This window comes from Salmo trutta, chromosome 28, assembly GCF_901001165.1.
Source record: "Salmo trutta chromosome 28, fSalTru1.1, whole genome shotgun sequence".
Lineage (NCBI taxonomy): Eukaryota > Metazoa > Chordata > Actinopteri > Salmoniformes > Salmonidae > Salmo > Salmo trutta.
Window position 1 is genome coordinate 33,760,359 of NC_042984.1, and position 27,541 is coordinate 33,787,899.

Genomic DNA, 27,541 nt, shown 5'->3' on the forward strand with positions numbered 1-27,541 from the left:
TCAGATAAACAAACTGTGATAGGATATGATTTTTCCTGATGAACCACAAATTCCTGTTTGTTTTTTTACATTACCCTCCATTTAATTGAAACGGATTAATTCAAGTTTCAGCATTTCAAGCTAATGAATCAGAAACCTTCCGTGTCACCTCTGACACTAAGGTGTATATGTGTTTGTGTGTGTGTGTGTGTGTATGTGTGTGCGTAGGCCAGCCCATCCTTACAGTAATTCGTTATACATTGGTGAGGACTTGGGCTACGCAGCTCAATGTCAAATTGAAATTTTGAAGGATGTTTTCACTGTCAGCCTTTTGGCCTCATAAAGAATTCATATGCTCTGTGGAATCAATGAAAGACAACCCCCCATGTCTCATTGAATAACCTCATGATAACCTGTACACAATGGCAACCACAAATAAAGACAGTGGCTTACACGTTCAATCTAAAAAGTAACAAAAAAGGCATAAAATACAAATCAACCACTATTAGAAAACCTAGAAATACATTGGCCTAGAGAGACTCACAGGTAACTTTGCATTGTAACTCCGTGTCTCTTGTTAATCTCTCTCAGAATCGGACTTCCACACGGTTTCATTGTGTCTGGAATCTAGGTTTCTAGATCATTCCAGCCAGCCAAGGAGGAAGGAAGAGTCCCAGTGTTCCCAGTATACACACTAGTACAAACATCCAGAGAAATATCCTGTCAATGACCATGGCCACATACTTCCAGTCCTCCTTTACCTGATAGAGAAGAAGAAAAGAGATGAGATGGTCATTTCGAATATCCACACCACACCGCACATACACTTTACAGGCTGTCAATTTCTGCCCTTGATTGATTTCTCGCGAATTGATGATTTTTTTCATTACAAGGGGAAGCTATCCCTTCAATGTCAGTCATTCCCAGCTTGCTTATGAAATATTCAGGACAACATTGTAAAGCCTTATTTGTTTCAAAGAGAAGTATACACTGGCTAGAGCTCCTGGCCATATACTTCAGCTACATTGTGCTACTATCTTTTGCAGAGACCAACAATCTTTGCCTTGGAATTGCCCTGGCTTGTTTATTCAGCAGCTTCTCTTCACAGTAGAAACAATCCTCGATTGCTAATCAAAGCTTGTCTGTGTCACACCTGTTTGCCTATGACTCTCATCTATCGATATATCTTTACCAAGGACATCAAAGTGATTTCCTGCCTATTGGTTTTCTGCTCGCAATACCACGACCCTGTTGTGCTTCAAAAGAAAACACAGGAACTTTGTCTCAAGGACACCTGGAAAGGCTTGTATTGACAGATTTAGGGGAGCGGCCATCCATTAAATATGAAGGAATGGATTTGGCAAGGTAGTGAGAAAAGTCTCAAATGCCATTTTTTCTGAATACCCCAGAGCTAAACCTTACTTTTACCTAAAGACTTTTCATGTGGATCATGACTACAATATACAGTATGTCAGGGGTCTCCAACCTTTTCTAGCATTACTTTTAAAAAATGAAACGTGTGGCGAGCTACTTGTTTTTTGCTAGCTTTCAAATAGGTACATTCTTCTCCTCTCCCCTGCAACTCTTCCCCGGGTCTTTAGTGTACAAGATAAAGTAGTCCACTATGTCAATATATCTGGTAAAATAGTGGTTAATAAACAACTCTAAGGGGGGCCCCATAAAATCTGTTTTATATTTTCACAAATTACGTTTTAATTATTATTATTTTTACTCTCAAAATTACAATTGTTCCTTGAGAAACAACAAAATTGGATGTTCTGAGTCCTTGTCAATGCTTAAATCACATAAGACAATTTTTTGGGAAAACTAACAAATAGATTTTTGAGTGTAATTTCCCTTAAATTGTGCATCTAACCCTATTACAGGGGCTGAGTCACTGGCTTACTGGTGCTCTTCCATGCCGTCCCTAGGAAGGGTGCGTCACTTGAGTGGGTTGAGTGACGTGATATTCCTGTCCGGATTGGCGCCCCCCTTGGGTTGTGCCGTGGTGGAGATCTTCGTGGGCTATACTCGGCCTTGTCTCAGGATGGTAAGTTGGTGGTTGAAGATATCCCTCTAGTGGTGTGGGGGCTGTGCTTTGGCAAAGTGGGTGGGGTTATATCCTGCCTGTTTGGCCCTGTCCAGGAGTATCGTCGAACGGGGCCACAGTGTCTCCCGACCCCTCCTGTCTCAGCCTCCAGTATTTACGCTGCAGTAGTTTATGTGTCGGGGGGCTAGGGTCAGTCTGTTATTTCTCCTGTCTTATCCGGTGTCCTGTGTGAATTTAAGTATGCTCCCTCTAATTCTCTCTCTCTTTTTCTCTTTTTCTCTTTTTCTCTCTCTCTTTCTTTCTTTTCTCTCTTTCTCTCTCTTGGAGGACCTGAGCCCTAGGACCATGCCTCGGGACTACCTGGCCTGATGACTACTTGCTGTCCCCAGCCCACCTGGTCGTGCTGCTGCTCCAGTTTCAACTGTTCTGCCTGCGGCTATGGAACCCTGACCTGTTCACTGGACGTGCTACCTGTCCCAGACCTGCTGTTTTCAACTCTCTAGAGACAGCAGGAGCAGTAGAGATACTCTGAATGATCGGCTATGAAAAGCCAACTGACATTTACACCTGAGGTGCTGACCTGTTGCACCCTCGACAAACACTGTGATTATTATTATTTGACCCTGCTGGTTTTAGGCTGGGTTTCCGTACAGCATTTTGTAATATCAGCTGATGTAAGAAAGGCTTCATAAATACATTTGATTGGTTGATCAAGCTTGTGAGGAATGTGCCGGTCTAGCAATGATTCTGTACTGCTGCTGCTCATTTCATGGCAAAGTTTGCAAATAACAAATAATAGATACAAATGATGTACTTACTCATGAAATACTTCTGCCAGGTAAGTGTACTTTGCAGTTAACATTTAATTGAGACAGTTTTGTGGAAAGTATGTCTGTCAACCCACAAGGCGGTTATCAAATCAACTGGCTACACACGTAGTGAAAGACAAATGCACGCACCACAATATTGCTGAAAATGTATTGGCTGATAATGTGTTAGGTTTGGCTTTTTAAGCCAATAGTGGCAAACCAGGGGTAGGAGAATGTCAATGTTTTGTTGATTTGATAGTAGCTGGGAGCTTGCAGTGTCTGAAACTTGTGAGATTTGTTTATGACAGTTTGCAATGGAAAGCGTGACAATTGCATGTATTTTCAGAATTGTTTGGCGAGCTACTCATATGTGGGCTGCAAGCTACAGTACTAGTAGCTTGCGATCGACCTGTTGGAGACCCCTGCAGTATATCAAGTCATAGGGTAACCTTGCAACAAGATCTTCATAGAAGACAACGGTACTTTCAACATTGAGAGAATGTTATTAAAACCATTTATGGTTCATAAGGAAATTAAGGAACTCTGACAGAAAAGGTAATGTCAACAAACTCACTGAGAAGTCGGCGTCCTCTGCCCTGAGGTGGTCAGCGATGTACTGCACACCCTCAATGGCCCTTCTCATCGACGGGGATATTCTGGGGACCATGGTTTCCCGGATCACTAGATCAACGGTGGGCTCTGTGGAGGAGGCTCTAGCTATTTGGTCTAGCAGGACCTGTCTCTTTAGCCTTCCTTCACCTACAGCCTCTCGGCCCTTGCCACCACCAGCAACCCCACCCCCTTCCTCGTGCAGGCAGCAGTACTGGAAGCTGTGGGAGCGGCAGCGGTGCCCGACCCTTTGGGGGGGCTCCCAGTTAGGCTCCCTCTGGTGGTCAAACACGTGCTCTACACTGTGGCTCCGCCCGTTGGGGGACAGTATTCGTGGCTCGTCCCGGGGAAGAGAGTGGACTGGACCCAGGGGACCCAGCGGCAGAGACGGGGGAGAGGAGGACGGAGTGGAGGAGTGGGTTGAGCAGGACAAAGAGGAGGCGGTGTTCCCAAGCTTGCCAGGCTCCTCCAGGAGGATGGAGTACTGGCTGGAAGGGGAGCGGCAGAAGAGCTGGGGGGCCTTGAGAGGGTGCTCTTCCAAGGGCAGGCCCTGGGTAGGAGAGGGAGATGGTGAAGGGGAAAGGGCCAGGATGTTGGAGCTGTCAGAGGGGGTGGCAGGCAGTGTGTGTCCCAGCTGTCCTAGCTGTCCTAGCCCTGTTTCCACCCCGGCCCAGAAAGACTGCGATTGACTGACTGCTGTCGAGGAGCTGGTCCGGTGCATCATCTCAATCAGCTTCCGGCAGTTCTGCTTGGCGGTGGCTGGTGGACGCTTCATGAAAAGCACACGAGGCACCAGGTCCAGGAAGACCCGGCGCACCCAGTGCGGCATGCCGTGGGTGCGCGGCGAGCGGTGGTGCACGTTGAGCACAAAGACGGTGATGATGATCGAGAGGGTGACGAAGATCATTGTGAAGAGGAGGTACTCGCCGATGAGCGGGATGACCAGCGAGGTGGACGGGATGATCTCGGTAATGAGCAAGAGGAAGACGGTGAGAGACAGCAACACAGAGATACACAGGGTGATCTTCTCGCCACACTGGGAGGGCAGATAGAAGACCAAGACAGTCAGACAGGAGATCAACAGACATGGTATAATCAGGTTGATGGTGTAGAAGAGCGGCAGCCTGCGGATGATGAAGTAATAGGTGATGTCGGGGTAGATCTCGGTGCAGCACTCGTACTTCTTGGTGTTGTACTTGCCCACTGCGTTGATGATCACCCACTCGCCGCTCTCCCAGTAGTCCATCTGGTCCACGTCACTGGCAATGCTGATTAAGTCGATCTTGGCACGGTCGTAAGTCCACGAGCCAAACTTCATCTTGCAGTTCTGCTGGTCGAAGGGGAAGAAGGTGACATCAATGCTGCAGGAGGACTTGTAGATGGCCGGCGGCATCCACTTGATGCGTCCGTCGTAGAACAGGTGGGCCTTGGTCAGGTGGGTCACCGCGAAGTCACCATCAGCGCTACAGAGGAAATACATTAGAGAAGTAGCAACCCCTTGAATGTGTTATTCATGCAATATCATCATTGGAAATATGACAGTTACTTTAAGGATTTAGTCTACAAATACTATATGGACCATTTACATTTTTTTTTACTTTGCGTGCATTTCTTAAGTCAGCATTGGTTTCCAGACTTAAATTAGCACTAAATCATTTGTGAAGAATTTAACAGATCCAAACCCAGTGTTATTCATGAACAATTTTACACAATACAACACTATATTATCACTGACTGCATGTTCAGGTACAATAAGGAACACACCAACAAACACCATTTTTGAGGAACAAAACTACAAAATGCATGTACTCATGAACTGAGTTTGCAATATTCCCAAATGCATTTTCCCTGCCTGCTGCCAACAGTAAATGTAATTTGTGTACTACTAATAATTGACTGAGCTTTGAACTCATGCTTCCATGTTTGCTTGGACTATTTTCACATTAGACCACACATGTTAATTTATTGATTTCATGAAACTAAAAGTCTGGATGCAATGAACTGCGAAAGGTGATGATGTTTCTTTGTGATATCCAATCATTCTCAAATGTCTGTATGGTTCACCTAGCCACCAGCCCGGTTATGAAAACCCAGCTGCAGGTTAGAAACCCAATCTAGCTATCCTTATCAATTTACTGCCCTTTTACAGAATGTAAAATGTGTCCAACAATGGGTATCAGTCAAAAGGATACATGTTGTCTTTGACCTCCCAAAGCACATCCAATCACATTTTGTCCTCTATTCCCCTCCTAGTGTATTGCATTGTGCAATGTAATAAATCAAATACGTTTTGTTTACGACCAGGCTCATTTTGACTGACCTCTCTCAGATCTATTTTAGCCAAATTAAGTAATGACATAGGACGAAAGATTTGGCTCGATGCTTAAACATATTTCCAGCTGTTCTAATACTCATCCCATTTGTTGTGAAGGGATTTCCCCGACCGCAATCGTTACTCATCAAAACAGCGGTCTATATAAGACAATAATACATAAGCCGGTTCTGGTTTTCCTTTTTCGTTCAGTCCACGCATTCAGTTCCACTCTATAACGGTGACGAACGGTGACAATCAGTCTACTCTGGAGAACACTTGAGGGGGCAAAAGCGAGGGGCTAAGGGCATAACTACTAAATACACCCCATATGTTCACTATTGGAATGACCCTTGAGATGGGGAAGCTGACTCATGCAGGTCCCAATGGGGATTCCCCAGAGTGGAACTGAGGGACAGACCAAGCGAAAAAGGAAAATTGGAATTCGGAGTCGGAATTTGGAATCGAAAATCGGAATATGCATCAGTCAATATTGAAGTCTTTCATAACGAGTTGCTGTCCAGCTGTCAAACTATTACACTGTTAGTTTCGGTACACCTTAGGCAACTTGTTTGAAGTGAAGGATTGCCTAAAAACAAGTACTTTACTTGTTATAAAGCACAATATCAGGCCTCCAAATGATTTCCGAGGGGATGCGGATGGAGGTGACATTCTCATACTCCTCTGGGTTCCAGCGGAGTTTATAATCATTCCACTCCTGCGGGGAATAAAGATGAAATGTTATATTCATGTAGGCACGTTACATTACAAAGAATATATGTCAAAGGTAAATGTGAAATACAATCATGGCAATTGCTCTTGCCGTGACCGCACTCTCCGAGGGTGTGTTGGGATATGTAAAAAATACATTTTCATTTCACACATGCATATAATACACACTTAGATAAGCACCCACCTAATTATAATTATTTTTTAATTATAGTTCATAGAGATCTATTATATTCTATTCTATTTGTGTTCTATTTAATTCTATGGCCCAGTTAATATACAATGGAGCTCTGCATTTGATTCGAACGTACTTGTTTCACCCAGACGTTGGTCGTCATCATCTGGTTCTTCTCGTCCTGTTTGCACAAAAAGAAGGATGGAGTTGAAGGGTGTACCATAAAAATGTAAATAAATATAAATATAGTGTGCCTTCGGAAGGTATTCAGACCCCTTGACTTTTCCAAATGTTGTTACATTACAGCCTTATTCTAAAATGGATTAAGTAAAAATAAATCCTCAGCAATCTACACACAATACCCCATAATGACAAAGCATAAACAGGTTTTTAGAAATGTTGCACATTTATTATGAATTAAAAACAAAAATTCCCATTTACATTAGTAATCAGACCCTTTGCTATTAGACTCGAAATTGAGCTCAGGTGCATCCTGTTTCCATTGATCATCCTTGAGATGTTTCTACAACTTGATTGGAGTCCACCTGTGGTAAATTTAATTTATTGGACATGATTTGTAAAGGCACACACCTGTCTATATAAAGTCCCACAGTCGACAGTGCGTGTCAGAGCAAAAACCAAGCCATGAAGGAATTGTCCGTAGAGCTCCAAGACAGGATTGTGTCGAGGCACAGATCTGGGGAAGGGTACCAAAAAATGTCTGCAGCATTGAAGGTCCCCAAGAACACAGTGGCCTACATCATTCTTCAATGGAAGAAGTTTGGAACCACCAAGACTCTTCCAAGAGCTGGCCGCCCAGCCAAACTGAGCAATCGGGGGAGAAGGGCCTTCATCAGGGAGGTGACCAAAACCCTATGGTCACTCTGACAGAGCTCTAGAGTTCCTCTGTGGAGATGGGAGAACCTTCCAGAAGGACAACTCTCTCTGCAGCACTCCTCAGTAAAAGGCACATAACAGCCCAGTTTCAGTTTGCCAAAAGGCACCTAAAGTCTCTCAGACCATGAGAAACAAGATTCTCTCAGACCATGAGAAACCTGGCACCATCCCTACGGTGAAGCATGGTGGTGGCAGCATCATGCTGTGGTGATGTTTTTCAGCGGCAGGGATTAGTCAGGATCGAGCCAATGATGAACGAAGCAAAGTACAGAGAGATCCTTGATGAAAATCTGCTCCATATATATATATGTGTTTTTGGAAGAAAAAAAAAAGATATATATATATATAATTTTTTTTCTTCACAAAACATTCTTACTCTATAGAGACATAAGGTCACACAAATATTTAGGGAGATTGCACTGCTTTGCCTCAAATTACCTATTAATGTTAACTTTGGTGTGGGAGGTAGCCTAGCAGTTAGAGCGTTGGGACAGTAACCAAAAGGTGGAAAAATCTGCTGTTCTGCCCTCACAACAACTGCTCCCTGGGAGTCAATGATGTGGACCTTGATTAAAGCAGCCCCCCGCACCTCTCTTTGTGTTAAAACTGCAATATGTCATTTAGTGGGAGTCCCGACCAAATTCATATTGAAATCTGCATTATAGATCTGTTATTTTCATTGAAAGCAAGTCTAAGAAGAGGTAGATCAGTTCTATGTGCGCTATTTCAATTCTTGCCATTCTTACGTTTATTTTTTGTGTCTTTTACTAGGTTTTGTACATCGGCTTCAAATGAGCTGAAAACACAATATTGTGGGTTATTGAAAATATATTTCACAGCGGTTTAGATGGTACAATGATAAACTGAAATTAGGCAAACTATTAGAATTTTTGCAACCAGGAAATAGTGGAGCGATTTCTGCATATTGAACCTTTAAATGCGGAAGACACATTTCGGTTGAATGCATTCAGTTGTGCAACTGACAAGGTATCCCTTTCCCTCCTCTCAAAATTATTTTCAAGATGTTCCAAGATGAACATTTGGGTTAAAGTATGCATAGTGGTGAATCATGTATGATAATACAGTCCTGTAAAGCATTTTGAAAACTCAAACAACATGCTACCCACAAGTGCTTGTTGAATTTCTAATGATCAGCTTTTTGGTCCCTAAACGCCTATGTCCTATTTGTCCCAAGAAAGCCATATGCTTCATGACTAAGTTACAAAATAAACATTAGACAAATGTGTGAATACAACACAATGTAACATTCCTTTTGGAAAAAAAATCTGCCTGTGTTCTCTGCTCACAAGTCTTTGGCCGGTAATTCTAGCCAGAAATTACTCTTTAGAGGCAGCAAAGCAGGCAAGTGGAGAGAGTAAGCCTTTTAATTGTGTGTCAACATTGTGAGGACCATCCCCTTAGGAAACATGGTACACAAGTTTAATCTAAAGCTTTTAATTAATGAGTTAAAGGCTGTGAAGACCAATGATTGTATTTGCCTTTTAAAATCCAACTCGCTGTATAGGTTTATTACAGTCTCTGGAGTCAATAACTTTCTCATAGTTTCTAGGGGGGGGGGGACAAGCGCTTTAAAATTCTTGAAATGAAGGGTCCTGGCATAGGTCTTGCCCCTGACACATGGCTATAGACTCATATGGTTTCACAACCAGTCTTCAACCATGTTTCAGCCTATCAATAAGACTAAAACAGATCAAGTCATGTTTAAAACAATTATATTGCACTACAGTGTGGCCAAGCACAGTGAATCCTAACTTCTACCTAAATCACTAGTTTCCTTTTGACACGTGGAAATTTGACTGAAGTTTAAGTTAAAGACTTCACCCCAGTGCATCTGTCAATCACAACAAAATTATGTGAATAACTATAGGAGTCGTTTGAGTTTGCTAACCACGTCGATAAGCTGGGCGATGGAGAGGCCAAAGTGGACCAGCACCACGTCTGAGGTGTTGGCCACAGGCCGGGACAGCTTGTTGTAGTGGGCAAACAGGTTCTTGAGAAGCCTCTCCTCAGCGGCATGGGCAGCATGGAAAGCATGGACCCGGGGTCCACCAAGAGGACACACTGGGGGGGAGGAAGAAAGACAATAGTCAGGGAGTCTAGTTCCACACACAGCTTTGGAGAACAACAAGTTACTGCATTTTGGTACAGTATCAAATGAGTGTTTGAAAATAGATCTTAGGCCACTGCTTACTTGGGCTACATACAGTGGACAAGTGAATGCTTAGGCTGACCCTCTGTGAAATACGTATTCTTTATCATTAACTCAATAACCTACTGTCGTCACTTTTCTATTGGTATTTTTGTTTCAGGGTATTAATATTATGTAATGAAAAACATATACCCATGTGCAATCAGGAAGTAAATCGTTGTCTTTTCATACAAGTCAGACAACAATCATCTAGTATCTTACTCCTGATGCTTGGCTAGTACCTACCAACTATATTGCTACTTTGATTTGACATTCCTATCGTTAACTCCTTCTGGAGAGCTCATTCCCATCATTAACTCCTTCTGGAGAGCTCATTCCCATCATTAACTCCTTCTGGAGAGCTCATTCCCATCAGAAACTCCTTCTGGGGAGCTCATTCCCATCAGAAACTCCTTCTGGAGAGCTCATTCCCATCATTAACTCCTTCTGGAGAGCTCATTCCAATCAGAAACTCCTTCTGGGGAGCTCATTCCCATCATTAACTCCTTCTGGAGAGCTCATTCCCATCAGAAACTCCTTCTGGAGAGCTCATTCCTATCGTTAACTCCTTCTGGAGAGCTCATTCCCATCATTAACTCCTTCTGGAGAGCTCATTCCCATCATTAACTCCTTCTGGAGAGCTCATTCCCATCAGAAACTCCTTCTGGGGAGCTCATTCCCATCAGAAACTCCTTCTGGAGAGCTCATTCCCATCATTAACTCCTTCTGGAGAGCTCATTCCAATCAGAAACTCCTTCTGGAGAGCTCATTCCCATCAGAAACTCCTTCTGGAGAGCTCATTCCCATCATTAACTCCTTCTGGAGAGCTCATTCCCATCATTAACTCCTTCTGGAGAGCTCATTCCCATCATTTAACTCCTTCTGGAGAGCTCATTCCCATCAGAAACTCCTTCTGGAGAGCTCATTCCAATCATTAACTCCTTCTGGAGAGCTCATTCCAATCTGAAACTCCTTCTGGAGAGCTCATTCCCATCATTAACTCCTTCTGGAGAGCTCATTCCCATCAGAAACTCCTTCTGGAGAGCTCATTCCAATCATTAACTCCTTCTGGAGAGCTCATTCCAATCAGAAACTCCTTCTGGAGAGCTCATTCCCATCATTAACTCCTTCTGGGGAGCTCATTCCTATCATTAACTCCTTCTGGAGAGCTCATTCCTATCATGAACTCCTTCTGGAGAGCTCATTCCTATCAGAAACTCCTTCTGGAGAGCTCATTCCCATCATTAACTCCTTCTGGAGAGCTCATTCCTATCATTAACTCCTTCTGGAGAGCTCATTCCCATCAGAAACTCCTTCTGGAGAGCTCATTCCCATCAGAAACTCCTTCTGGAGAGCTCATTCCCATCAGAAACTCCTTCTGGAGAGCTCATTCCCATCAGAAACTCCTTCTGGAGAGCTCATTCCCATCAGAAACTCCTTCTGGAGAGCTCATTCCCATCATTAACTCCTTCTGGAGAGCTCATTCCCATCATTAACTCCTTCTGGAGAGCTCATTCCCATCAGAAACTCCTTCTGGAGAGCTCATTCCCATGTCTATTCTCCTTTTTAGATTCTTGGATTCTTTTAACCTTTACACATACTTTTGCATTGGACCTTTAACTCCCCGACATTTAAACTCAGAGTACAATCATGTGTGTCATCTAAAAAGAGAGATCTATTAGACGCAGAAATTGAGAGGTCACACATATGCAACACTGCATACAAACTGTAGACCCCACCCCTCCCCCCACCAAAAGCTCATATCTTATAATGAGTTTCTCTCAGGCAGACAGCCATCGTAAAAACAGCTCTTTGCATTTGGATAGGAGGTGTAATCTGAAAGGGGGGGACCTCTGCTGAGTGTTGGCATATGGTAACATAAGACAGTATCAGATCGAGAGAGAGAAGGAAGCAGAAGAGGATCAAAAAGAGGAATGAAGGCTGAAGGCAGTTGGAGTACATTGTTTCTCTCACGCTTATACATGCTGATGGCGCGATCAGGCGAAACTCCTCTCATCCCTCGCTTTCTCTCTCTCTTTTCTTTCTTCCCCTCTCTCCCTCTCTCTTTTCTTTCTTCCCCTCTCTCCCTCTCTCTTTTCTTTCTTCCCCTCTCTCTCTCTCTCCTCTCTCTCGCGCTCTCTCGTCTCAGCCGCTCTCTCTCACTATCTCTTCCCCTCTCTCTTTCCCCCCTCTCTCTTTCCCCTAACTCTCTCTTTCTCCGTCCCTCCCCCTCTCTTTCCCTCCCATTCGGCTCAGATGAGTGAACTCAATTACATCCCTCCTTTTTAGAATCGGCTCACATAGCAGGGAGGATGACCTAACGATGCCTGAGAACAATTAGGAGAGGAGTGAGAGCAAAGTCTGGGGGATGTTTAAGCCCAGTCTTTTATTTATTCATTATTTCTATGCCATTGCACATGTATTGAGTACTGTACATACACAGCCCTATAGGATGTTAATTGCCAAATATAACAGACTTCTGCAAAGATACCTAAGTGTGAACATTAACAATGGTGAGTCGGTGACACAGTGCATCTTAGCATGCTGCCCTTACACTCAGGTCCTCATCTCCACTCAATCAAAGCTGATGGGCTGTCCTTCAGTTGCCTGAAATCTGGCATCCTCTTCTATTTTTAAAGGCTCAGGATCAATAACGTATTAAAGGGATATACTTGTTTTTTCTTCTCTCCGTTTACACCTGGATCTGCTTGACATGTCCAGACACCGGACAACCTTGAGACGCGTCAGGGAAACCTTTCGTTCCAATAACTGCTGGGAGGGACAGGTATGTTTGTCCCTATTGTTGGATTTTGACTTACAAGCTTTGTCGCAGACAAAACAAGAGATATGCATCCTGCATGGCTTCTCAATAGATACAAGTTTATTTTCAACACTGAGGGTAGGTGTCTGTATCAGTCTTATTTTGGCTCTTGATAGACTGTTCTTTACAATGGTCTCTATCCATTTCTTAGCCACTCCTTACTGGCAAAGACAACATTTAAACAACAAGGTCATAAGAACATCCCTTAGCCTTGGTATATTGGCCATATATCACAAACCCCCGAGGTGCCTTATTGCTATAATAAACTGGTTACCAACATAATTAGAGCAGTAAAAATAAATGTTTTGTCAAACCTGTGGTATACGGTCTGATATACCACGGCTATCAGCCAATCAGCATTCAGGGCTTGAACCACCCAGTTTATAATTTCTCTTAAACGATTATCATCATCCTCACTGTGTAATTGTGAATGAAATCTGTTTACTGTAAAACAATGACTTATTTTAACTGACACAACTAGATGAAAAGCTACTGTATATCTGAATGTGACTGGTAAAGACTGGTATGGGTCTCTCCTGTAAAATACATTTGTGCTGTCCAGGGACACATATAAAAGAAGTGGTTTCCTTTGGCTTGCATGAATATTCAGTGTACCTAAATCTGTCCTCCTTATGATGAATTTGTTTTCATTAGTCAATAGTGTATGCACAGCACAGGAGGCTGCTGAGAGGACGGCGGCTCATAATAATGTCTGGAACGGAGCAAGTGGAATGGTATCAAACACATGGAAACCAGCCGTTACCACAAGCCCATCCTCCCCAATTAGACGGTGTCATCAACCTACTGTGATGCACACCATATTCCAACTCCCTCACAACAACTGAGTCCAAACAACAAGCACAACAGGGAATCCGTCTCTCAAAAGCAGGCTTAAAATCAACATGATCCATAATGAAAATTTGTCATTGCAAATCATTGTGATAAACAACTGATATTGTGTGGGGTTTATATGTTTGAGAATATTTGATATGACATTTGTTATGGATCACATTACAAGTATACACATCTGTAACATACGATTCATGTTTTATCATGACATAATCTAAACAATTTATCATCTATAGGAAACAGTAAAGTCAAGTCCAACAAGCATGTCAGTGATCAGCCTATAAACTGAAACTCACAGAGACAACATCAATTAAAGGTCGAATTTCACAAGACTTTACCTTGAGAAGGATGCACGAAGAAAAGTGCGCTCAGCAAGCGTAAGCACCTGGAAAGATTCATAGTGCATACGCTAATGTGCAGTTTCCAGTAGTCAACTCTCTCCTATATTTGGTGGGCTTCGGTCTTTTCAAAGGGTGTCAAATCCCCTTTAATCAACTTGCATAAATGTTCTACCAGCTGGATGTGGGATGGCTTGTCCAACCCTGTCAAGTCGCCAACAAAACAGAAAGGTAGTAGATAGATGGTTAAGATCTCCTACAGTCTTTGGTTGGAGACAGAGTAGAGCTCAAATCAGTCTTGGAGTCTTCGTGAAGGACGTACCGCTTCTCCATCTGCATGTTTCTCCTCTCAGTGACCAGCTGGCTAGTATACATGAATATGAATGACCACAAGCCCTTCTGTTCTGTCCCTTAACTCACCATCTCAAAGTCTCTCCTCGACCCCATGGAATCCTCAAGCCAAGTGTGGCTCCCCACTCTCTCTTTCATTACCTCTCTCTCTATCCTCCTCCTCCCCGCCACCTCTAATATCTCTCTCTCCTCGCTCTCCTTTCTCTCCTCTCTCTCTCTGCTCACACTCTCTTTCCCTCTCTGCTCACACTCACACTCTCTCAGTTGATTTAGTTTTTTTAACCTGTGTGTCATGGTGGCGTCTGGTGGGATAGACAAAATAAACATGTGGACGATGGTGCACGCACTCGCGTGTCTGGTGTAGTCAGCATGTTACCCTTGAGTTCCAACGTCCAAATTCTGTCCACAGTCCATCCGTTTGTTTTCACCTCCAGAAATACTATATCCTCTTTATCCTGTCTTACCTTTCATCCTGAATGATATATCTTCATCTTCCTCCCCCTTTCCTTCCTCCCTCTTTCTCACTTGACATAGTCCCCCCTCTAGCCCTAGCTGTCTCTATGCAGCACCTCAACTCCCCCCTTAGACAGATAAAGCCTAATATTTTTTGTACCAAATGCTCCCCTATCACTCCATTCTACACATTCCATATGCTGGCATACTGTAGTTTCAGCTCATTGGCAAAGATGGGCATATATATATATATATATATATGAGGCCTTTCATAGTCAAGAGCTGAGCATGAACCATACAGCTTTTCACTTTTTGATGTACTCACCTTGCATTGCAAGGATGATAAAAAAAGACTTGGTATCGACATTGAATAGCTGAAAAGGGTGCTCAGACAGAAGAAAATGGTTTTAAAAGAAGCTTCAATCAAGCGTTATCCATTTACCTTACAAGGTCCGCTTCAGCGAAAACCCTGCATTGAAAACTATTGAACAGTGTAGTTAGGAAATAGGAGTGGCATGATGACTAAGAAGAGGCATTTACTCGGATGCTGAGTTCCTTTTCAAGGCACAGAGTACCCACAGAGAGAAGCCTCCACAATATATGTATTGATTTTTCAAATCAAAGACACTCTCTCCAGCAAGTGATGACTAACACGGACTTGACAGATGAATAGATAGATTCCTCTCCTTCTTTCGCTACACAGCAAACACAGGGCAGATGTGTGGGGTGAGCGTTCTGTCCATTCTGTTCATCTGTGTTGGCGAGAGAAAATACTTGATCGGTGACTGTTTGCTCAGACTCGATAACGAATTACTTCAGCGGATGAATTCAGGACGTATTTTGAGGGAAAGACAGGAAGTACATGAAGACCAATTAAGGTTGGGTGTTGTTGACACAAACAAACACGCCGACACGCACACGTACACAGTCCACCTTCAATGATGAGGCAGATCATCTGTGCTTTTGGCTTGTTGCTGGGGGGTGGGAGGTGGAGAAAAAGGAAAGAAAAAAAGAAGCTGTTTCATTAAACCTGGTGAGGAGAAAAATGAGGGGTGGGATTCACTTTTGGCACTGGCCTCCTTAATAATAGAGCGAAGGAAGTGCCGAGGTGGTGTGACACGGGGGGTGGGGGGGTGGTGTTCACAACAGGTAATAAGAACATGCTAGATAGTATGAGCCTGGCTATAGCGAAGGAGAAGTTAGGATATTCAAGATTCCTCCATTGTAGAGTATCCACAGTAGAACAGCACCATCTATTCCAGAGCAGCATTGAAACAACCCACCAGACTAACAATGATCTAAACTGTAGATCAGGTGTATCTAAAGAGAAAAACAATGATGATGAGAAAGAGGGCTATAGATTTTACATTTATATATTTCATGTTAATCAAATAACTGTCAGTAGTCGCGAGGGAATCCCTCGCTACCAAAATAGTTCCATTATTGATGGGCCCCAAAACCCCTGAAGCATCTCAAGGTATAGATCAAAACACACAGAGCTCCCTTGATATGAGGGTGTGTGTGTGCGTGTGTGTGCATGTGTGCGTGTGTGCGCGTGTGTGCGTGTGCGTGTGCGTGCGTGCGTGCGCGTGCGTGCGCGTGCGTGCGCGTGTGTGTGCGCGTGCGTGCGTGCGTGCGTGTGTGTGTGTGTAGCCACGTAGTTGCACTCAGAGAGCTACAGTACCAGTCAAAAGTTTGGACACACCTACTAATTCAAGATTTTTTCTACATTATAGAATAACAGTGAAGACATCATAACTATGAAATAACACATTTGGAATCATGTAGTTACCAAAAAAGTTTTAAACAAAATATATTTTAGATTTCTCCTTGGCATTCTCTCAACCAGCTTCATGAGGAATGCTTTTCCAACAGTCTTGAAGGACTGAAGGTTTTTCTTTCACTCTGGGGTCCAACTCATCCCAAACCATCTCAATTAGGTTGAGGTTGGGTGATTGTGGAGGCCAGGTCATCTGATGCAGCACTCCATCACTCTCCTTGGTTAAATAGCCCTTACACAGGCCAGAGGTGTGTTTTGGGTCATTGTCCTGTTGAAAAAGAAATGATAGTCCCATTAAGCGCAAACCAGATGGGAGGGCGTATCGCTGCAGAAGGCTGCAAAGCACCCCCACACCATCACATCTCCTCCTCCATGCTACATGGTGGGAATCACACATGTGAAGATCCTCCATTCACCTACTCTGCATCTCACAAAGACACAGCGTTTGGAACCAAAAATCTCCAATTTGGACTCATAAGACTAAAGGACAGATTTCCACCGATCTAATGTATATTGCTTGTGTTTTTTGGCCCAAGCAAGTCTCTTCTTCTTATTGGTGTACTTTAGTAGTGGTTTATTTGCAGAAATTTGACCATGAAGGCCTGATTCCCACAGTCTCCTCTGAACAGTTGATGTTGAGATGTGTCTGTAACTTGAACTCTGCGAAGCATTTATTTGGGCTGCAATTTCTGAGGCTGGTAACTCTGGGAACTTGTAATCTGCAGCAGAGGTAACTCTGGGTCTTCCTTTCCTGTGGCGGTCCTCATGAAAGCCAGTTTCATCATAGCACTTGATGTTTTTTGTGACTGCACTTGACATTTGACTAACCTTTGTGTCTTAAAGTAATGATGGACTTTCGTTTCTCTTTGCTTAGTTGAGCTGTTCTTGCCATAATGGACTTTTACCAAATAGGGCTATCTTCTCAATACCACCCCTACCTTGTCACAACACAACTGATTGGCACATTAACACATTAAGAAGGAAAGAAACTCCACAAATTAACTTTAACAAGGCACAACTGTTCACTGAAATGCATTCCAGGTGACTACCTCATGAAGCTGGTTGAGAGAATGCCAAGAGTGTGCAAAGCTGTCATCAAGGCAAATGGTGGCTACTTTGAAGAATCTCAAATATAAAATATATTTGTTTTGTTTAACACTTATTTGGTTACTACATGACTCCATATGTGTTATTTCATAGTTTAGATGCCATCACTATTATTCTACAATGTAGAAAATTGTTAAAATTAAGGAAAACCCTGGAATGAGTAGGAGTGTCCAAACTTTTGACTGGTACCGTATGTTTTGCGTGAGCGCGTCACAGACCATCTGTGTTCTTCACACACTTTACCACATCACACACACAGGTGCGCACATCCACATAAAACATATGCTCACGCCACACACGTATAAACACGAGATAAGACCAGCAGTCAAAGATCCGCTTTGATTCCTGGGAAGTGGATTGCTCCTTTAAAAGATAATTTGTTTTCTTGCTTTAGACTAGAATATGCATAGGTATTCAGGTATAATTAGATTACACTCCATCCCTTTAAGATTTCAACCACATGATGCCATTGGTTCTGCAACCGTATATCACATTTACTACAAGATTAGCTAGCTAAACCATGGTCACACTAAGTTGAACTAGCTCCCTCAGTCTGAAGCCAATTTCAAACTCTTGGGCAAAGGGAAATATTGACATGCTTCGATGCCAACCCCAAACACACCTGTACCAGCCCAAGAGGTGGTTGAAGACGGGTGGTTAAAAGGTGCCAGGACAGGGCATCTGCATGGTGTGTGCGATCTGTTGACTACACGGAATACAACCACCTTGACAAAAGTCAATGACTGAACCAGGAAAATGTAAACTTTCTGTATATGTTGATAATAAAATACATACATTTAAATGTGATTGTTTTCCACATAAGCCAGTGGAGAATGTAATCCAATATCCATTGTCTTAGAGTGAGGAGAATTCATACGTTGTCTGTGCACCAGAAATGCCTTTTTGTAAATCACAATCTGGGAGATAAATGGATTAAACATTGAATTGAGACCACATTGAGACATTGACTACAGTAGTTTGAAGACAAGATGCTATAGGCCTACTGCCCGTCCAATAAGTTTCACTGACAACTTATTACAACTAATATGCGAGATCAATATCACTGACGACAGAGGATATCAATATGAAGAGATATAATTAAATTAAATAATGCATTGTCCACAAAAGACATAATAGTTTCACAACACTATATATTACATGTATGCCTATCAAGCAATTTAGAGTAGGAGTGCTGATCTCACTGTGATATGAAAGGCAAAACTAATCTTAAATCACCACTATCCTGAAATGCTTGACACACACACACACAGTACAGAGGCTATTTGCATGCGGAAGTTTCTTGGAGACCACTTTTAAATAAGTCTGTACATTTTTCAACGGATCTTCAGCAATACTTCAGCGATACCTATTGAATCCAGCTTAGTGTGTTGATCAGTCAGTGTCATTGATCAACAGAAATAATTTATTTTATCAGGACCATTAAAACGTCTTCGGGATTGGTGTCCCTTCCACGGGACGGTTGAGCTAACGTAGGCTAATGTGATTAGCATGAGGTTGTAAGTAACAAGAACATTTCCCAGGACATTACACTTTGGATGATGTACTGTTTCAATACACCCAGTCACTACAAAGATACAGGCGTCCTTTCTAACTCAGTTGCTGGAGAAGATGGAAACCACTTAGGGATTTCACCACGAGGCCAATGTTGACTTTAAAACAGTTATAGAGTTTAATGGCTGTGATAGGAGAAAACTGAGGATGGATCAACAACATTCTAGTTACTCCACAATACTAACCCATTTGAAAGAGTGAAAAGAAGGAAGTCTGTACAGAATACAAATATTCCAAAACATTCATCTTGTTTGCAACAAGGGACTAAAGTAATAATGCAAAAAAAGGTGGCAAAGCAATTCACCTTTTGTCCTTAATACAAAGTGTTATGTTTGGGGCAAATTCAATACAACGCATTACAGAGTACCACTATCCATATTGTCAAGCATAGTGGTGGCTGCTTCATGTTATGAGTATGCTTGTAATCATTAAGGACTGAGGATTTTCTTTGAAAATATATATAAGAATTTATCAACTCTACAAGAAACACTAGACTCTTTATTATGGTGGGAGATTTTAATACGGTCTTAAATACCTCTATGGGCCGGAATGGAAATCACACTACAAACTATCACCCTCAGGCACATAAGGAAATCATGAATGTCATGGATATATTGGAATTAGTGGATATATGGAGACTTAAATACCCTGACCTTGTGAGATATACATGGCGGAGGCTTAATCAAGCTAGTCGTCTTGATTACTTTCTTATGCCATTCTCTCTGGCACCGAAAGTTAAAAAAGTGTTGATAGGGGAAAGAATGCGGTCGGATCATCACATAATTGGCATATATATTACTCTTACAGAATTTCCACGTGGGTGAGGATATTGGAAATTTAATCAAAGCCTATAAGATGATAAATTGTTTATAACTAGGACAGAATAATTTATAACTGATTTTTTCAGACATAACATAGGTACAGCAGATCCCCTTATTGTACGGGACATTTTTAAATGTGCCTTTAGAGGGCATGCAATTCAGTACTCATCTATAAAAAAAAGCAATTTAGATCAAAAGAGTCAATATTAACAAAGGAAATTGAAGGACTAACAGTACAGTTAGATAGCAATAAAAACTGTACCATAGAGGCACAGAATAAGTTAGAGGAAAAACAAAAAGAAAAGGAGGAACTTATTCAAGAAAGATCCAGTGTAATATATTATAAAAATAAAGCAAACTGGATGGAATATTGAGAAAAATGTACCAAATTCTTTTTCAATCTTCAATATAGAAATGCTACCAATTTTTTGGGGGGAAACTTGTTACAAATGATGGAGTCACGCATGATTCAACGAATTATACACTGCTCAAAAAAATAAAGGGAACACTAAAATAACACATCCTAGATCTGAATGAATGAAATAATCTTATTAAATACTTTTTTATTTACATAGTTGAATGTGCTGACAACAAAATCACACAAAAATAATCAATGGAAATCCAATTTATCAACCCATGGAGGTCTGGATTTGGAGTCACACTCAAAATTAAAGTGGAAAACCACACTACAGGCTGATCCAACTTTGATGTAATGTCCTTAAAACAAGTAAAAATGAGGCTCAGTAGTATGTGTGGCCTCCACGTGCCTGTATGACCTCCCTACAATGCCTGGGCATGCTCCTGATGAGGTGGCGGATGGTCTCCTGAGGGATCTCCTCCCAGACCTGGACTAAAGCATCCGCCAACTCCTGGACAGTCTGTGGTGCAACGTTGCGTTGGTGGATGGAGCGAGACATGATGTCCCAGATGTGCTCAATTGGATTCAGGTCTGGGGAACGGGCGGGCCAGTCCATAGCATCAATGCCTTCCTCTTGCAGGAACTGCTGACACACTCCAGCTACATGAGGTCTAGCATTGTCTTGCATTAGGAGGAACCCAGGGCCAACCGCACCAGCATATGGTCTCACAAGGGGTCTGAGAATCTCATCTCGGTACCTAATGGCAGGCTACCTCTGGCGAGCACATGGAGGGCTGTGCGGCCCCCCAAAGAAATGCCACCCCACACCATGACTGACCCACCGCCAAACCGGTCATGCTGGAGGATGTTGCAGGCAGTAGAACGTTCTCCACTGCGTCTCCAGACTGTCACATGTGCTCAGGGTGAACCTGCTTTCATCTGTGAAGAGCACAGTGCGCCAGTGGCGAATTTGCCAATCTTGGTGTTCTCTGGCAAATGCCAAACGTCCTGCACGGTGTTGGGCTGTAAGCACAACCCCCACCTGTGGACGTCGGGCCCTCATACCACCCTCATGGAGTCTGCTTCTGACCATTTGAGCAGACACATGCACATTTGTGGCCTGCTGGAGGTCATTTTGCAGGGCTCTGGCAGTGCTCCTCCTTGCACAAAGGCGGAGGTAGCGGTCCTGCTGCTGGGTTGTTGCCCTCCTACGGCCTCCTCCACGTCTCCTGATGTACTGGCCTGTCTCCTGGTAGCGCCTCCATGCTCTGGACACTACGCTGACAGACACAGCAAACCTTCTTGCCACAGCTCGCATTGATGTGCCATCCTGGATGAGCTGCACTACCTGAGCCACTTGTGTGGGTTGTAGACTCCGTCTCATGCTACCACTAGAGTGAAAGCACCGTCAGCATTCAAAAGTGACCTGGAAGCATAGGAAAAGTTACCAGGAAGCATAGGAACTGAGAAGTGGTCTGTGGTTACCACCTGCAGAACCACTCCTTTATTGGGGGTGTCTTGCTAATTGCCTATAATTTCCACCTGTTGTCTATTCCATTTGCACAACAGCATGTGAAATTTATTGTCAATCAGTGTTGCTTCCTAAGTGGACAGTTTGATTTCACAGAAGTGTGATTGACTTGGAATTACAATGTGTTGTTTAACTGTTCCCTTTATTTTTTTGAGCAGTATATTTGAAAGAGGAAGTAAAGTACTTTAAGAATATGTTTTCATTTCAGTCTCCTCCATCTCCACTAACTGAAACTAATTGTATGGATTTTTTTCCTAATACTAATGTAAAATTAACATCTGTACAGAAAGACTCATGTGAAGGCCAAATTACAGAGGAGGAATTTCTTGATGCAATTGGGGCCTTTAAGGCCGGGAAAACTCCAGGGCTGGATGACCTACCAGTGGAAGTATACAAAACTTTATTTATGTACTCAGAGGACCATTATTAGCATGTTTTAACCAGTCCTATATAAATGGCAGATTATCAGACATGCAACAAGAAGGTCTGATATCATTATTACTGAAACAGGACCCAAGTGGTATATATAAAGGTCCAGTCCATTAAACAAATTGGAAGCCTCTTACACTTCAGTGTTGTGATGCAAAAATCCTAGCAAAATGCTTTGCACATAGAATTAAAAAAGTATTGTCAGATATTATTTATCCTAATCAGACAGGTTTTTTACATGGACGATACATTGGAGATAATATAAGACAAGTACTGGAAACAATAGAATACTATGAAATATCGGGGACACCAGGCCTGGTTTTCATAGCTGATTTTGAAAAGGCTTTTGATAAAGTTTGACTGGAGTTTATATATAAATGCCTAGAATATTTCAATTTTGGGGAATCTCTTATAAAATGGGTTAAAGTTATGTATTGTAACCCTAGCTGTAAAATAGTAAATAATGGCTATATCTCAGAAAGTTTTAAACTGCCTAGAGGAGTAAAACAAGGTTGTCCACTATCGGCATATCTATTTATTATTGTCATCGAAATGTTAGCTGTTAAAATTAGATCAAACAATAATATTAAGGGATTAGAAATCCGTGGCTTAAAAACGAAGGTGTCATTGTAGGCTGATGATTCATGTTTTCTTTTAAAACCACAATTAGAATCTCTCCACGGCCTCATAGAGGATTTAGATACTTTTGCTATCCTCTCTGGATTAAACCAAATTATGAGTATTGGATCACTACAAAATGCAAATTTTACATTACCTTGTAGTTTACCAATTAAATGGTCTGACGGTATGCAAATCCCAAAAGAAAGAAATGATCTCACTCCAATACATTTTTATAGAAAGATCTTGCTACCATATAAAGGAAAATACCTGTCTATTTGTGGAAATATCACCCTGATTAACTTCAGTCATATCACAGTTGACCTATTTGCTTATGGTTTTGCCTACACCTAGTGAACTGCTTTTTAAATGATATGAACAACAAATATTCCATTTTATTTGGAATGTCAAGCCAGACAAAATTAAAAGGGCCTATTTCTATAACGAATATGAATTCGGAGGGCAGAAATGATTAAATATTAAAGCATTAGACCTCTCACTAAAGGCATTAGTCATACAAAAGTTATACTTAAATCCAAACTGGTTCTCTAGTAAATTGGTAGGAATGTCTCATCCTATGTTCAAGAATGGCCTTTTTCCTATTCAGATTACACCTGCTCACTTTCGGTTGTTTGAAAAGGAAATAATGTCCAAAATATTGTTATTTTTTAAACAAGCATTAGAAAGTTGGTTGCAATTTCGGTTTAATCCACCTGAAAAGACAGAACAAATAATACAACAAATATTGTGGTTAAACTCAAATATACTAATTGATTAAAAAAAACATATTTTTCGAAGAAATTTTTAAAAAAGGTATAATTTTTGTGAATGATATCATAAATAGGACTGGTGGAGTTATGTCACACATGCAGCTAACACAAACGTATGGAAATGTCTGCTCTACCCAAAATTACAACCAATTAATTGCAGCATTACCACAAAAATGGAAGAGGCAAGTAGAAGGGGAAAAAAGTAAGGAACTTGTATGTCGGCCCTGTATTAAAGAACATAAATGGTTAAAGAAAAGTGTGATAAATAAAAACATATACCGATGTCATTTAAGGACCAAATAACTGACAGCTATGCCATATAAATTGCAAAATAGTTGGGGAGAGATTTTTGATATACCCATTCCATGGCACATGGTTTATGAATTGATACGCCGGATTCAAAACTTCAAATTTTTCAATTTAAATTACTATACAAAATTCTTGCAACCAATAGAATGTTGCATATATGGAGGATACAGTCTTCCCAGCTCTGAAGATTTTGCTGTGAGGAGGCAGAGTCATTAGATCATTTGTTTTGGTATTGTCCATATATAGCTCGTTTTTGGTCACAGGTCCAGGAATGGCTGAAGAATTGTAACATTTGCCTAGAACTAACGCTGCAGATAGCAATACTGGGTAATTTGAAAAGCCAAAGTCAATCAGTGAATAATATAATAATTATTTTAACAAAAATGTTTATTTTAATTTACAATCTGTAGAAGCTATGAGAATAGAAAGGTTCAGTACTTTTGTGAAGCATCACAGCACAGTTTAAAAATATATGGCAAACAGAAATCCAAAATGGATGATGTTAAGAGATAGGATGGGAGGGGTTGAATGGAGCTGAAGGGTGGGACTAATAATAAGATAACCAATGTAAAACATACACGGTCTGTAAAATGTATATAGGTTCATACATTTTGTGAAATAGTACAGTTACAAATAGAAATCAAACTGGATGGACATCAGAAATAGAGGAAGGACTAAAAACAAACAAAATATTACTATTGTAAAATAGATTGTGTCTGTAAAATGTGTACAAGATGCATAAACTGAAGGTAGAAGCCTAAGTGTTTATTAGTTTACTCCAATTGGGGGAAAGGTGGTATGGTTTGCGGGGAACAATAACCTAAAACATGAAGCCAAATCTACACTGGAGTTGCTTACCAAGAAGACAGTGAATGTTCCTGAGTGGCCGAGTTACAGTTTTGACTTAAATCTACTTGAAAGTCTATGGCAAGCAGTGTCGATTTTAGCATGTAAATCTTAGTGGTGCAAAAAAAGTGGGATGCATGCTAGCAAAGCCACTGCACAACACAACACTAAACAATACATTAATTGCACTATAACGGTGACAAACGGTGCCCACAAACTGTTAGGACCTACATAAAGCTGTCCCAACAGCAGAGACCCAACAGCAGTCCCAACACCTTACCACTGCTACACCTGGCTATCAGCGGAGCCTTGTCTGGCAGCGAAACAGTTCATTCAGCCTCATTTACTGCCTTATAAAAAACATAACTGATATGGCTGACAAACTATGGCATAAGGGGACGACAAGTGGATAAGAGGCAATCCGTATTTTCGATTAAGACATTAATGAGCAAGCAACGACGGACATAGTCAATATAACTATTTGTTCAGCACTTTTGAAATGTACAGGGACAGAATTCAGAACATGAGCCGTTCTTACAGTGTACTCCCTGTACACCAAGTCAGAACCGTAGGATAAATAAAGGGGGCATATAAGCAGACAATGAAAGCTCTCATTTCTATTAAACAGGTTATAGGCTACATGTGCACCACCAAGTCAGAACAGTAGGTGAAATTAAGAGGTGAAAATAGACCAAATTATTAGGGTGAGGCACACTGAACGCCGCTTGGGTCTTTGTGTGTCAAAAAAAGATATACGTCAAATAACACTATTTGACTCGTTAAATAAGCTTTTAATTTGAACCGTCAAATAACATATTTCTATTATAGAATGTTGTGTCAGTAGCACTGTCAAAGCTGTACAAAAAAGTCTGCAAACAATCACACACCGGCCACGAACGATGTGATTACAATACCGTGTTGGTGAAAATAGACCAAATTATTAGGGTGAGGCACATGGGCTACCAACAGCTTACTACACAACATACACTTAGTATTACTTTCTTAGCTATAGTAGACATATCTCCCTGGCATATTACATAATTTATGCAGCAGCATACAAGACATCTTTGGACTCACCTTGCTCACTTAAGCAGGAAGGTGGCTCGGCGGTCCTTTGTGGGCTAAACTTTGGCATCAAAGTCTGGCATTCTCTGGATTCATGGTGGGAACTCGGGGAAAAAAAACACACAGCCACTCTACTGAATAGCAGGCTAGTGATTGCTTTGCAATGCTTGCAGTTAGCCACTGATTACTTCCAAATTCATTGTTCAATTAGTGATTTCCAACTTGTTGTGTAATGGGTATGTCCAATGACCGATGAGCACCGATATGTTTTATCTGTAAATTCTCTTCATTATTTATTTTCATATGACAAGGATTGAAAAGGATTTGCCAGTAGATTGTCGACTTGATTCATGATGATGACTGCTAGCTAAGATTTTGAAAGTAAGATGTTGACATGAGTCCAATCAAAGCTACTGTACTGTACATATAACGTGATTTGACGTCATTTTATCTGTGGCCGATGACCTTGAGCCTTCATGGAAGGGCACTTTTAATATAACTCTACGGCAGGACCCAAAGGGCAGACATTTTCAATGTCTACTCTTACTAAGGACTTAGACTTGGCCTGTGACGTAGTGTCCCCATGAGTGACAGAACACTGAGCCGATGCTATGCTCCTATTTTCTGCTGGCTTGCCCCACCACCACGGAAAGCACGGAGACAGGCTGAAAGACCTGCATTTTGAAGCTGCCTTACTCAAGAAAACAAAACAGAGACCATGTTGGTATGCAGCTTTATTAATTCAATTTTATATATATATATATTTTTTTTTTAATTGTAATTTTTTTTAAACTTTTTTTACATAGTTTGCAAACTGATATGTGACACTGACAAGTGACACGTAAAAAAAAAAAACACCTGCACTGAATGACGGGTCACCACTGATGGCAAGACATGAAAATGGTTGTCTAGCAATGATCAACAACCAATTTGACAGAGCTTGAAGAATTTTGAAAAGAATAATGGGCAAATGTTGCACAATCCAGGTGTGGAAAGTGCTTAGAGACTTACCCAAAAAGACTCACAGCTGTCATCGCTGCCAAAGGTGCTTCTACAACGTATTAACTCTTGGGTGTGAATACTTATGTAAATTAGTTATTTATGTATTCATTTTTCATACATTTTCCCCAAAAATATGTTCACTTTGTCATTTTAGGGTATTGTGTGTAGATGGGTGAGAAAAATATTTTGAATTCAGGCTGTAACACAACAAGATGTGGAATAAGTCAAGGGCTTTCTGAAGGCACTGTATATCTGCTTTCTGAGTTTGGAACGCTTCAAATTTCTTGTTTCAAAAATGGTCACATTATCTACCACTGAGTGCATACTTGACCGTTCAGCTGACGCCAATTACTTGAGTATGTGCCATAGCTTACATTATTGATCTGAAAGTGTGTAAGATACAGTACAGAGGTTAGAGTTTACAAAGTCGCCTTATTATAAAATTGCAAAATACTGTCATTTGTTAAACCTTTTGATATTGCATTTACCCCATTCTGCATGCATTGCTGTGTCAGAGTTTTCTTCTTGACATGGACAAACAAACTCTAGCTAACGAAGGACAACAGAAACACACCATATGCAAACAAAATACTGTATGTCCAAATAAAGACAAAAAAAGGTGAGGAGTTAGGATACCCTGATGACTTTGCCAGTTCATTAATATGGTTCTCTCCCTCTCACTCTCCCTCTCCCTCTCTATCCCTGGAGGGTATAATCTGTTGGAAACACAATATTACTTTATATTAGACGCTG

The 27,541-nt window shown here is 41.5% G+C and overlaps 1 protein-coding gene across 1 annotated transcript; it reads right to left on the reverse strand.

The window, feature by feature from the left end:
• Positions 1-614: 614 nt before the first annotated feature.
• chrna4b (cholinergic receptor, nicotinic, alpha 4b) lies at positions 615-9,615 on the reverse strand. Its single transcript, XM_029719724.1, has 5 exons — positions 9,469-9,615; positions 6,799-6,843; positions 6,367-6,476; positions 3,413-4,910; positions 615-740 (listed from the first exon to the last, which is right to left on the reverse strand). The coding sequence occupies exons 2-5, from the start codon at positions 6,826-6,828 to the stop codon at positions 615-617; spliced, it is 1,764 nt and encodes a 587-aa protein (XP_029575584.1). The 5' UTR covers positions 6,829-6,843; positions 9,469-9,615.
• Between the last annotated feature and the right edge of the window lie 17,926 nt (positions 9,616-27,541).